The following is a 14,591-nucleotide window of genomic DNA, read 5'->3' as shown; positions in this document are numbered from 1 at the left end:
TGCTGCATGCTTAGAACTACAGCCGAGTGAGATTTAACCTAGAAAGTTCAGTATTAACCTAATTGTGGCACAAAGGCCTATCAAAACTTCATCAGCCACCAAGAATTAAAAAAGATAATGCAAAAGCTAACGATACCCGGAGCTTGTACAGGGGTAACCACCCTGGCAAGGCATCACATGTTTAACAGTGACAGTACGAGAAAACACTGGATGATCATTAAAAACAAGCACCACCTGCTCCATTCACCAATGCCACACAGTTTTTACTCGCCTTTTCCTCTTGCTGGGTTCACAGTCCCACCTCTTCTCCTGTGCCAGTTCTGGCACACACTGAACTGATCGGTGAGACGATTGTACTCAAACTGAGAGAAAATGATCCAGATTATTTTTATTTTTTTTTCCCCCAGTGGGGGAAGGAGGGTTAAGAGAAGGTGAGGAACCAGCGTAAAGCAAAAGATGCAAGTGGCGAGGAGCAAGAAAGAATGAGACTTTCCCCTTTGCAAATTGTGACCTGCCAAAACTGGGTTATAATTTCATAGAGAAACAGCCAAAAATAAACCAGAGAACTTGTGAAAAACACAATGATTGGTAAATGTCTCAAGGGGATCACAGAAACGAAACACAACTACCACCACATAATGAAGTCTCCTATATTTTAAGCTCTGTAACTGCTGAAGTTTTGAGAGTAATTTTACAGAGGTTCTTACTCTATTTTCTCTCTGCAGCAACTCAAGCCCCTTCCACTACTTCACCACATGACACATGTGGATGCTGTATGTCCCCTGGCAGACAGAAACTGAGGACACCATCTATTGTTTTGATTCTCAGTATATATATGCAGCTGCCCATCTCCTCTATGGGCCTGAGGTATGGTAAGTGGCAGATGGGAACCACAGAGGATCTGGCTCTGCCCATGACAGCAACTTTGTATTTTGAAGTGGTATGCAAGTTAAAATGAAAATTGGGGCACCACACATATGCCACCTCCCCTTGAGACAGTTTTAGAGCTTAAGTATCTGCAACACAATTTTATCTAGATGCAAGGTAGGTGTTAAAATGAATGCACAGATTAATACACTGCTGCAACTACAACACAGATAGGAAGCATATTAAACACCCTATTTTTAAATGGCAGCATTAAAAACTGTGTATGAATATGGCAGTAGACATACTGTATGATAACGCTGTCAATTTTATAACCTTTAATTTTTTAGGTAGCTCATTTCAAAAGAGCAACACTGATAGTCGTGCCACTTCATGTCATTCCTTATACGACATCTGTTAGCATTCAGATTTCTTTTGCACATGTGAACGAATAGAATGCGAAACAGAGCACTCAAGATATTTCCCCCACACATTTACAATATTTAAGAAACAGAATTTCATTAGAAATTCTCTTGCTTTCTGAGGGTGACAAAGGGACTAAACCAGAGTATATTCTGACACACTATTACAGATAAAGCCCACAACACTACAAAATCAGAATACTCAACGGATAGCTCATGTACCCGCTCCATCCAGGGAGGAGTTGGAGTCACCACCTCCTTGGCCAGCCCATGCAGCCATCTACAAATGGGAATATCTATACAAGGCAGGGGAGACAAAACAACGCAGCACTGGCTCTGCAGCTTACTCACTGCAAGGACAGAGGCAGAAGCAGCTGCTGTCTGTAGTGTCCCTGCTCACACCCCTCACCTCCATGAGCACGCCCCCAACTCCAGCACCTATCCTCACCCTCATCCACCTACGGTACAAAGGAACAAGAGCATTTTAAGGGACTCCACGTAAATACTAGCAACTTGGCATCTAATCTGCAATGCTGACAAGGTTGAGCAACAATGACCACCCTCGTATTTCAGCCTGCATATTGTGAATTTTAATACTTTCCACTTTCAAACACCACCACTTTACGCAGCTTTTGAAAGAACATCCTTCTCATGGGGCTGTACGTTGCCTCTTTTGGTCCCAAATCCAATAAAAAAATCGTGCAAATCAAAAACATTTGGTAAACACGATCAGTCACTCATAGTATCATTCAAAATGGCTGTTTTGCAAATAAGACAGAAAATACAAAGTAAATTAAGTTTCAAATTAGTGATGTCTGCTATTATCAAATATTGCAACCTCTGGCTACTCAGTAAAGACATTGAATGTTTTGGACACTCATACTTGGAGCTAACCTTCAAAGATAATATAATAAGCAGTTGTTCACTAATTACAAGCACTGTTCTTCTTTAAAACTGTCATAAAATAAATAAATTTGAAGTACGCTTATACAAAATTTGGTATGCAAACCAAACGGCTATAAAATACCTTAGCTCTTAGCTAAACCCTAAGATTTTTGGCTGGAAAAACTGTGAAGAATTCAGACTAACTATAAAGTCGTATTATAAAATGAAAATATTGTACATGCACATGCCATGTATCTCAGCACACAATTGAGCACTGCTTCTGGGAACAAGGGATCCCTCTAGCCCACTGCAACTTCTGACTGTGGTACCTACCGTTATTAGCAGCAGCACAAAGAAAAAGAAAAAAAACGTGCACAACTGCCCTAACGCATAGTTCTAGGGGCGAACACTGATGAGAATTCAGGGAAATCTCTATTTTAAGGATGCAGTTACACCAAAGCAAAAACCATAATGGCCTTTATGTGACAATCATTAGTACTAAGTGTAATAGGTGTCCCTTGCCTTTATGCTCCCCAACTAAAGAAACTCTTGAGTCTTTGGCAACATCCTAAATACCGCTTGCCAGCATCTGGTATGCCAGCATCTGGTATTTACAGTCATTTTGATACGCAGCAACAAAAGTGACCACCACAATTCAGTGTTGTGTTTGAGCAAAGGTAAAGTTCAAAAGACTGAGAATGCAAACCTGTTGACATGAGCAAACTCAACAGCTTTATTTCTTCTGCTCTGAAAGCTGACTACTCCTCTTTCACACTTTTATGATGCTGCTGCACTTACATAAAATTATCATCCTGGCATTGCAAGCGACAGAAAATGTATCTCATTCTTGCTTGCTATGGAAGTATATTAACAGCATAAACGATTTTTTGTTGTCTGAAGGTTTTTTAGGGAACTTTCCCTATCTGTGATTTGTGGAAGCTTAAACTTCTTGTTAATAGGCAATAGCCTATGGTCACAGTATTTAGCTGAGAAGAAGAAAATGAGTAGTGGGAATTGCCTGAATAAGTTGTCTTTGACTTTTTTCCAACTTTATCTCAATTAACTACAGTGCTCCACAGAAATTTTCAAACAGTGGCAGCTTTGGTTTTGTATCCCAAAGGCGGTAGAGGAACAGCAAGTGAGGTTTTCCGTGCTTTAGGGACATTACAACACCATTTCTTACTTTCTTTGGTAACAGCTAGCTGTTATTAGAGACCATATGATTTAGTGGATAGACTGAAGTAGACTGGAACTCAAGAGAACTTGATTCTTCTTGTAATTCAGCTGTAACTTGTGCTGACAATGACTCTTTCTCTCTCTGCTTTATTTCCTTCTCCTTTTACCATACCTACTGATATTTAAAATGACAAGACCATCCCGTATATATATGTATAGCATCATTTTTAACCAACTCCTCTCCTAAGTAGCACGGTCCAAAAAAATTATTTGAATACGATTAATCTAATTGCCTGTTGCTACCATTAAACTAAGCAACTGAACTTCTTCCATTTCCCTGTCCATCCATCCTAATGCTTGCAGCAAGAATCAAAGGGATTATCATTATCTTGCCTCTGTCTCCCCTTTTTTCCTGTCAGAGTAATTTCATTAACTCCCACCTTATAAAGAAGGTTAGCTTTGAATTAATTTCTCTCTCTAAAACTTACACTCAGCCAGTTCAAATGACAGCCATATGCAACATAAACTCTGCTCCACCAGAAAACCAGGAGCGAGAATACCTGTGGTTTGACACCACGTACGGCATATGAAGTCTTGATATGTTCACACAGTGAAAGTCAGCAGATCTAAAGTCACTCTTGTCATCCGATACCTGGTAATCCCACCTGCGTTCTACGAGTTTTCAATGCTAGTAACAAGTGACCTTCAACCAACTTAAAAGACATACGTATATTTTTGTGATATAAGCTAAAGAGAAAATTACATACATGTTACCGCTGAGATAGGTATATGCCTATGGCAAAGCTGCTAAGTACTCATGAAAACATGAACACTACCTTGACACTGTAAGAATGACTACTGGCAACATGTCGATACACTACCTACAAAGGAGTCCCACTCCAACAAGACAAAACATTTTCACAACAAAAGCCTTCACTTCTTTGCATGAATGACGTACAACTTTCATATTTTAAGTTACACTGGTAAATCCACTGCCAGCCTGCAACATACATGGGGAAAAATGAGGCAGGAAACCTGTGAATCACTACAGCAGGCTCTAAATGTTATATGAAAAAACATGCCCATTGCACTGAGGGAATACAGCTATTTCTGCTCATATGTTCCGTTTGGTTCAAACAAAACAGAGAGAAGTCTTTCATACACAGAATTCTTTGAAGAAAACCTACTTTCTTATATGCTTTCTAAAATGCATCTTTTCACAAAACCTTTAGAGAGATGTTCTTCTTTACAGTTTCTTACAGATAAGGCACTTTTCTCTTCCACCTCAAAGCTGAACCCCAATCAGGGGGTTTACTTTGTTAAAAAAGTAAAAAAGTTACAGAACCCTTAAGTGATTTTCCAGTTTCTGATAACAATATATTCAATGGAAGCTGATACATATCCCTTTATTCCCTACTATAATTCCAATGCAAATAACATACTTCTTTTAAAACTTCCATACATGATATGAATTCACATACAACACTATAAGCAGCAAAATTCCCAAAAGCACTCTAGCACATTTCTTTCAGTTTGTACAGCACTAACATTTGTGACTATCACAGGATCTCAAGAAGGCCTTTCTTAATTTTATGTTAAACACATGTTTTTCCATAAGGTGTACAATTTAAATAAGCCTTACACAAACACTTTGTCAGGGCTACTGTGATTTAAGCTACCTCCTGCCTAACTACAGGTGCAGAAAAACAGACCTTGTAGCATGCACCACAGATCAATAAATCTTATGCTGTCAAACAAGGAGGAAAAGTTCTTACATGTATTTAAAATATCAAGAACACCTGCAATTAAATTAGCTATTAGAGAGTCAAATACAAAATGAAAAAGACTAATGTACTTCAAAGTTTTACTCTATTAGAGTATTAATGAATATATTAACATGAGTGCTAATCTAACAAAAACCTTTAAAGTGTTTTTAAAATAATCAACACGGCACCATCATGGGGAATATTTAAAACAGATAGTCTTAAACGCATACGTTACAATTTCATAAAATAAAAGTAGGGTTTAGAATCCTAATTTTAAAATATCAGACTGCTCCATTATTGAGTGTTTGTGTGTGTGTGCATATATATACACACACTTTTTTTCACCATGAAGCATAACCCTTTGTTCCATAATCCCCAGTTGTATGTTTAATGATCACACATAAAACACTTCCATCAAAAAGAAAAACCGCAGTTCTAGCATGTTTAATTCTTTGGAAATGAACATCTACATTGCTGAAATGGCATTAGAGTGACAAATGACTATAATCCAATGGCCCAAGGCCAGCAACTTCTATTACAACAGATTTGGCTGTTTTGTACGACACAGCATGTTGCATGTGTATCACTAAACAGAAATCAGACTGCTTAGTTTACCTATAAACAAAACCCCACTTAACTTTACAAGTATTTTAACAGCTACATGAATGGAAAAAGCAGTGTGTCTAAGCAACTGCCTACAAAAACTGGATTTATTAATAGGTAAATAGCTAGATCCATTCTAAAAAGCCTCCAAATCAGTGCTATAGTCTAGAATGCACAGAATAAATAGCAGTGATTCACAAAAACTGTGGGGTTCATTTTATTATTTGCATGCTGCCATACAGTTCCAAATTTAAGTTCTATGTCAGTTTTCCCAGACCTCCTTTTTTTAAGTTAACCAACCCACATTCACCCACTGTACTCTGCATGGATTCACCATTCACATTTTAGAAAGGCAAATGATACCTTCTGGCTACCTAAACTCACAGCTGCAGCCTGAATTCCCGAGACCACGGAAGCCTAGAACAACTATTCGCTCCATCAGCAAAAGCTCTAGCAAAAGGACCAACCCAGCCCCCTCTGAACAATGACACACACACACACAACAAATTCAGCTTCTTGACCTCTTTAAAACACAGAGCAGCAGCCGAGCAGGACAGGGGAGAAGCAGCAGCTACAGCAAGATGATACACTCAAACGCCTCTCCAAATGCATCCACTGGCAGCCCTTGCCCAGAGCCACCTTTCATTTTGCGTTCAGAGTGCCCCTCCCAGTTTTCAGCGTATTTCAGGAACCTGACAGACAGAATTCACATTTCCCTCTCTCCAAACACTTCTTTCTGACTGTAAGGATACTGTAACATTAGCCACATCTGCATGGATGCAAGCAAGCTAGCAAAAGAAACTCATCCAGCTGCATAACAACCATTTTTTTTTTAAGATTATTTTTGAGACAGATCGATTTCCCAATCAAGGTCACCCACAAACGTCAGGCAATACACTGCAAAGACAGCACAGAACAAATGCCTACAGACTGCTGCTTTTTGGGTTTTTTTCTTCCAGAAACAGCACTGGCTTAAGGGAACATCAAACTACACCCTGCCAGGGAGCAAGACTCCAAGCCAGCCATAAAAGAGGTAGTTTGCAGTGCAGTATTTCAGGGAGTCGGATTGCATGCCATGTTCCGAGTTCCAGTTATTCTGGTTGCGAGGCCAGGCACAGGCTTGGGTGAGGATGTGCAGCTTATGAGCTTGTTCAGCTTTTTCTGAACACAAACTCTACTGGTTTTTACGTCAGCTGGGTTTTGGGGCAATACTGTACATTTAAAATGGCACTGAGTTAATTTGACACCACAGTAATGGTGAAAGAACAAAACAAGCATAAATGATTCATTCTGCTATGGTATCCTTTCTTCTGCTTAACTTGTTTTCACAAGGTTTATAAATGATGCGTTTGTATTAATTCTTCCTATGAAAAACAATAGGAAAAGTGGCTAAAACAACTGCTTATCCAGTTCCTACAGAGCATTACTCTTTCCAAACAAGGAAATAGTTTTTAAAATGTCTTTCTTTTTTTTTTTAATAAAGATTTTTAGATGACCTTGATGACAAATGGTTTCAACTATATCCAGTGCTAAATCAGTTCAACATCTGCAGTATCACTACAGGTTTTGTATGACACAACAGGTTTACTTCTAGCTCACCTTAATAAAAAAAAATTCTTAAAGATTTTGAATATACTCAGAACATGCCCAGAAAACCAATAGCAACTCTTAAATAGCTCATTAAATGATTATGAAATAATGATATGGAATACAGAAGTACAAGCAACCAGCAATATCTAAACTGTGTTACCATACACTCATGTGCTTGCTGACGAGCTGGGCATCCAAAATTTATGTCCCTCTGAAAATATACGATACGATCATGTTTCATGATTCATTTGTTAGAACGCACAAACTGACTGATGAAAAAGTTCTGCCCACTATTACATGAATCCATTAATTGGCAGAAATCTGACTACGCATTTTGGCTATTAGAAGAGCATGATTTTAATGAAGATTCCCCCCCCCCCCCCGTGTGACAAAAAAAGGTCTCAATTATGGCACACTCAAATTACAGTCACACAGAAAAACTAAGCACTTTTGCCTAGGACTCTGCATTACGACACAAACATAATGACTAAATAATATTATCTAGTCTTGCGCTCAGAATAGACAACTTTTATCAAAACTAATTCTTCTACTGATCTGCAACACTACCATTCTAAAATAAAATGGAACACCTACATGTAAAACTACATCCCTGAACTTATTTTTAGGTTCTCCATCCGAAAAAGTCCAAAACATTGTTATCTTATAGCATTATAGCACTGTATTGCTCTAGAATATGTATTCACATAAATCCCAGACAGCATTTAAATAAACTGTTTAAGTTAGGGAAAAAAACCCAAAACACAAAAATAGCTGCGTTTAATGACACGAACAATGCATTAACTGAAAGATATCTTACAGATTTGCTTCCGAATTATATATAAACCTAAGCAGCAATCCTCACAAGACCTAAATACCTACCTTTAGCTATAGAGGGGGTTGATTTAAAATAGTCTATATACAATTTACCACTAAAAATCAACTTACAGTCTAGTTTTAATTACAGCTATGCAGTGCTTCACCATAAACTAAATCATCAGCTGAACTCTTTTTTTTTTTGTTTCAAGGTACACCAACTTAATTAAGTACTGACACAAAAATGTCCTTAATTCTTCTAAATCAAGAATGCAGTGTAAAACCCAGTCTTGTCAAACTAACCACATGCACTGATGTCTAGTACCGAGGGGAGGGGAAAGCAGCGAGTAAAACAGCTTCTGAGTTGGACACTGAATCCTTTTGATATACGTGCATTCCAACTATTACTGTTAGGGCAGTAAAAAAATGCCCAAAACTAAGTGAATTTCCTCCACTTTGAAAGAAAAATTGAAGGATACAAAATTTTAAAACGATTTTAAACAAACTCCAGAAACTGCAACCATGTTAACAAAATCACGCCCCTCTTTCTCTCAAACATAAATAAATCAAGCTGGACAAGAAATGTCACGAGAGTTTTCACCAATTACAAACTCTTCTTCATGGAAAAATCATTGCCAGTGCCACTAGTGCACAACTTTATTACATGTGTACCTTAACCGCCCTTCAGAAAAAAAATACACTATTCAGAACAAAGCATCACCTTGTTTAAAAGACTTAAATTTTATGAAAGATATTTTCCACCACAAAATACACGGTTTCTTAATGAAATTATCCCTTTAACACGATCAAAGTTTTCTAAACTTTATTATTTGCTAAAGACAAAGTTGTATGAAGTCTTGCAAATACACACCTCAGCACACCACACATGTTGCCTGACATTTTTGCTTTAAAGCTTTTTGGGAGAAAAACCTTACAGAAAAGAAATAGTGACGTTAACTCATTCAATCATTTGCTCTAAGCACACAGTAGATTAGACCAGGAATGGAGCTTTTAACTTCCAGGGAAAAATCACCACGATTGCAGTTGTTTGGTTTTTTTTTACTCCATGCACAAATCTCCTGGCTGGTTTAGTTAGTGGGAGACAGGGAAACTGCACACGCATCTCCATGCATAGTAACCTTGCAACACTCAGCCCTTTGCACCCCAATGCACTGAGGTTTATTGAGTGTTTGGGCGGGGGGGGATTAGTTTACAAATCTCCTTATTCCCTTCTCATTATAGAATCACTTCTGTCTCTCGCCCCCGCCCCCCCGCAAAAAAAAAAAGCCCAACCTATCGAGTCTCTTCCAACCATTCTCTCTTTGCAGTGGCTCAGATGGGGGTACAGCACCGACTTCACCCCGCAAAGGACTCCCGCAGGCCTCCTCCTCCCCTCCGCTCCTTCCCCTTCGCCAAGGCGCGGTGACACCGGCGCGGCGAGCGGGCGAGCCTCAGCACGCAGGGCCCCTCCGCGGGGCAGGGCCGCCGCCGGGAGTGCGGGAGGCCGCCGTCCCGACCGGCAGCGAGGCCCCTCCACCGCCCTGAGGAGATTCAATGAAGCTGCAGAATCACCCTGGGCCTAGTCCCAGCCACCACGCTCCCCCCCTCGGCGAGCCGCGCCGCAGGGCCCGGCCGCCCCTCGGAGCCCGTCAGGGGCCCCCGCAGCGCCCCGGGCCGGCAGCGCGGGGGCGGCCAGTACCTGGGCGCTGTTCAGAGCCATGGCGCCCCGCGTCCGTGGGGAGCTCGGCGTCTCCCGGGCGGCTCACGCTGCTGCCCCCGCCGCCGCCATCTTCTCACTCGCACGCACCAGCCGGGCGGGCAGGCGGCACGCACTGCGCCTGCGCACAGCGCCGCCAGGGAGGGGCGGGGCGGGGCGGGCGCGCCTCTGCGCCTGCGTGCGGGCCGGGCGGCTGTGGCGGGCGGTGGCAGCGCAGGCGCAGTGCTGGCTGAGCAGGGGGCGGGGCGGCCCTGAGGAAGGGGCCCGGCGGCGGGGAGCGGCGGGAGCTGCGGGGTTGGGGGCTTGGCGGGGCGGACGCCACCCGCGAGGCCGCTTCCTTGATGGAGTGCTGAGGAAGCCCGAGGCAGGGAGGAGGGAGAGGCTGCCAAAAAACTTCGCCTTCAGCCCCCAGGCATCGTCTGGGGCGGGGGAGCTGTCGTGAGGCGGGCGGCCATGAGGCCGCCGTGAGGCGGGCCCGGGCTGAGGCGAGCCTGCCGCCTCCAGGGTCAGTGGCGGGAGCCTGCTCCCACATCGCTGGAGCTGCAGCCATGCAGCCGTTGGCCCAGCCGAGTAACCTGGGCGAAGTAGCATGGCCAGCCCTGTGCTACTGGGGTAAGGTAGTGCCGTGCGGGAGAAACGCAGCTGAAAAAATGCAAGCATGCGAGCAGCCAGGCTGCCCCCAAGGAATTAATCATGGGTTCACCTTGAAAGTCTGTAAAAGGCTCTGTGTCAAGGGTTGCTCCGGCAGGTGAGAGGTAGGCTGCGTGCACATGTGCTGGCAGAAAGAAGCTGTCCCGTGTCTGTCCGAAATAACGAGAGTGGGAATGGGTTCAGCGTTTGTATCTGGAAAAAAAAAATCAAGTGACTAAGCCAATCTCATGATTTTGAGAGGACTGAGTCATAATACTGAAACACCCAGGCAAGAATCCATTAAACTAATCACTAATTTACTCCATATTTTTTTCCTTAAACGAACTACCAAATCCTGCAAAAGTGTACTTGAGTTGGGAAGCAAGTGGTAGAGAAAGCTTAATGTTACTGTGAAAGTTGAAGAGATGAAAAGGGAATAAAGAACTTTGGCTGTTCAGGGAGGAGGTTCACTGAAAATGGAAAGAAGATTCATCCACCTCTCTATGATAAGGACATTTCCCTCTCGCTTTATGAAGTGCAACACTTAATGTGTGCTCATGACAGTGAATGATTTTCTGTATCGGCTTCTGTCCTTCTAGTTGACACACCCTGCTGCCTGCCGCTCCCTTTCTTTTGTCTCTAGCAAGTGTTGCTCTTCTGTCCTAAGGCAGAGACCTAGCAGTGAAAATAGCTGTTTAATATTAAAAGAGAGAAACAAAAAAGGGAGACAAATGTATGGGCCTTTTGCATACAGCATTTCAAACATGTGAAACCCCCTCTCCCCTCGGGAATCTAATTTACAAGGTAAATAATGGAGTGAAAACCCTTGCATAGCTCGTCTGGTTGAAGGCAAAATTCCCTTCTGCCCACAATACTGCCTAAGTAAACTGACTGTTTTTGCTGGAAATGGCTGAAAATACAAATGAGCACAGTGCCTCCCACCTGAAAACCAGTTAATTCAAACACCAGTGCTGTTAAAAGCTGTAGCTGATGGTCAAAACTGACGTGGGCAGAAAGAATGTCACTGTCTTACAGTTCAGCAACATCTAAAACACCTTCAGTTTTAACCTGTCTTAATACAGTTTCATTGTAAAGTCTGTTAACATTTTACCACAATATTTTGTAATAATGTACATTAAGTTTTATTGTAATAGCATGCTTTGAAGAAACTTACTGCTGCAAAGTTTCCACCTCAGTTCTGTCTTACCATTCATTTTTGCCATTTTTAGTGGTCTGTTATTGCATTACTGCTTACTGCGTTGCACAAATCAGTTTTATTTTCTTCTATTCTTTATGCCAGCGGCCATGAATTATAGCTCCCAAACAACATGTTGCTTTTCCGACTGTAAAAAGGTGGTGCTGTATTTTTCTTTCTGTGTATCCATGTTCTTCAGATTCACAGAGGAATGTGTCCTAACAACATAGTACTGACTTAATTATTTTGTGAACTTATCGACAACAAATGAAACCCATGGCTCTGGAAATAAGAAAGGATTGTCTGACATTAGCTAGTGAGCTGAATAAATTACTCCCAAGTTAGCTGCCTCCCAGTAACTGCTGTAATTGTTTTTCTCCTACTGTAAATGCAAAGTGCTTGGGAACGGCTCACCCTTCCATACCATACTCCTCATGACTTCACTAGCTCATAAGACCTGTGCTCATGATGGTGCCCAGGAGGTGAAGAATTTACATGTATGACTTTTCTGAAGCAACCACTGGGACCCACACATCCGTTCTTTCAGGGGCAGAAGGGAGTATCTTCCTGTAGTGTTGCAAGAACTGGTTGATCACTGCGGGAGGTTTACTGCTGTCCGTGTGAAGCTTCCTCCTAGTGCTAGGAGCTTTAGGAGCTCCAAACACTTTTTCTTCAGAGATACAGAACTTTTATCCCAATAGTTTCTGGGTACAGTAAGGGCTTTGCTACTTTTCCAGCCATTCTGGTAATGAGATTCAATGGGGAAGAAAAAAAAAAACAGTCAGCACTATACTGTGTTTTGGGGGGATCAAGACACAGAAAGCTGAGGTGGCTGCTGTGTCAGAAACATTATTTAAAGCACCAGGAGTTTAAGGGACCATGGTGGTACCAGCCTCGTGCCCATAATGGCATAAAGACAGTGTTGGGGAGGGAGCTCTTTTCCCTCCACCGGCACCATTGCCTACCATAAAGTGTTGAGAAGCAGCAGCCATCTTCCCTGGTTGGATTTCAGGGAGGGGCTGAGTCTGGGTCAGTTGGATCCTTGTGTTTTAAGTTTCCGAAAACAGAAAACCAGCCTACTCCAGGTCAATGTCCACAGCGATGTCATCAGCATAGTCTATCAAATCAGCTGTGACAGTGCTCCTCCAGCATCAGGTCTACAGAGATGCCATGAACTTTGCCAGAGGTAAATCGAGCCATTTTCACAGTGGTCATGGGGGCGCAAAAGCTGTTGTGTGATGCGGTGCCTGTGAAGAAGGAGCAGAAGTCACTGCTGAAGGAGGTCCCTTTTGCTGCTTATGGTTATAATAAAACGTTTTTACAACCCCGATAAAATGCTTCTCCTCCCTTTGTAGAACTCGCGTAGATGCGTCTTGTCGAACCTTTTCTATGGGCAGCTGCGCGTGCTGGACAGTCACTGCTGAGTTTTTCCCAAAGCCTCGTACTTCAGAGCGTCCTGAGTACTGACACAAGCTTGCAGAATAAGTTTTGAGCTTCCCGTGGCGTGGATTGCACAGGCCAGCAGCAGGCATGCCGGTTTTTACAAAGGGGAGTTGGGACAGCAGCAGCTCAGGAATGGTTACGCAGGTAGAAGCAATGAGCAGAGCAGCACAGGACACCAACAGAAGGTGTTTCATTCCAAAAATGCATTAATGCAAACCTGACTTCAAACTCCGTGTTCCTAAATTCACTGAAAATTTACAACAAATACATTTAATTTGTCAATTTAAGGAACTTAAGCATGGACTACTTCAAGTTAACCTGAAACAAATTTGAAGTCTGGACAAGCCTCCAGTAGATCGTGTGGATGCTTGACTCAGTACGTTCTGTTTCAATATATCTACGCAGACCTTTTGGCTGAATAATTTGTGATTTATTCATCCTTATCTTAAATACGAGCCTTCTCTCTTCTCATGCAGTCATCTGTTTTAGGGCTGCAGTCTCAAAAGAACCTGCAAGTCTGTATCTCACCTTCCTTTCACATTGTCACCGAACCCATCATGATAAAAACAAAGGTGCGTTTTTTCCCAAAGCTATTCTGAGTTCCAGAAAGAGCCCGTGTAATGCTAAAAAAATGCACGTGGTATCAACAAACCCGCTGCTGGGCTGCGTGTCTCTCCTCTAGTAGTGGAGTTACGAAAAGAGAAGGAAACTGTAAGTAGCTGGAGTTCGTCTATGCTCTGACTCGCACTGTGCGGTGACAGAACATCTCCATCTGGATGGGGATGCATCTGCCCTGACCTGGTCCGTAAGACTACTCAAAGCCCTAAGTTCATAAAGGCATAATTAGCTTCTCACTCGTTATTACATTCATGGGAAGAGAACTGAAATATGACGGGAAACTGAAACAAAATAATACATAATGCTTGTCACGCTAGCTTTTTTTTTCTTCATAGAAACTTCTTACTGGTCAGAGCTTTGTTAAGACATATCAGCAAGGTAAGAATCACAATTAGAATCTGAACTTTTTTCTGCAAGTTAAATTGCTTCTCAGAAAGACTACTAAAGGTTAAATTATGTCTTTAAATTCTCTAGACATGAGACACTTTTTTGCTGTCGCTTAAGAACACTGAATCCTAAACAGCTCATAGAAAATCAGCAGTATTCGGAAGAAAGCAGTCTGATCTTTTAGGGAGAAAGACAACACTCAGGCACATTTTTCTCAATTTAAGATTTCAACCTGAGAACAAAAATATTGCCAGCTTCTTTCTCAAGCCTTCAAAACAACTGCATTTCACACCATGGTGTAATTTTTCCTCAGGGTATCTCGAGGGATTTATCTTATCTAACGTCAGTGTTACAGGCAGCAGCTCCTTGACGTGCTGGTGCCAAGATACAGGCATGGAAGCGTGAGAAGAGAAAACCTGAGGTTTTTGGTAGCTGTTTTGTCAGGTAAAACGAGCTTTCCTCAGAATTTGGCAATAGGAGCC

The 14,591-nt window shown here is 42.1% G+C and overlaps 1 protein-coding gene across 1 annotated transcript in view; it reads right to left on the bottom strand.

Moving 5' to 3' along the window:
* The window catches only part of USP10 (ubiquitin specific peptidase 10), a 56,551-nt gene extending 46,675 nt beyond the window's left edge, over nucleotides 1-9,876 (bottom strand). The window contains exon 1 of the mRNA XM_059824757.1: nucleotides 9,819-9,876. Within this exon, the coding sequence (XP_059680740.1) occupies nucleotides 9,819-9,839 (21 nt within the window). The 5' untranslated portion in view covers nucleotides 9,840-9,876. The remainder of the gene's footprint in view (nucleotides 1-9,818) is intronic.
* Nucleotides 9,877-14,591: the final 4,715 nt, after the last annotated feature.

The sequence above is a fragment of the Gavia stellata genome, chromosome 15, assembly GCF_030936135.1.
Source record: "Gavia stellata isolate bGavSte3 chromosome 15, bGavSte3.hap2, whole genome shotgun sequence".
NCBI lineage: Eukaryota > Metazoa > Chordata > Aves > Gaviiformes > Gaviidae > Gavia > Gavia stellata.
Note: the sequence above shows the minus strand (reverse complement) of the source record. Positions and strands in the feature narration are given on the sequence as shown.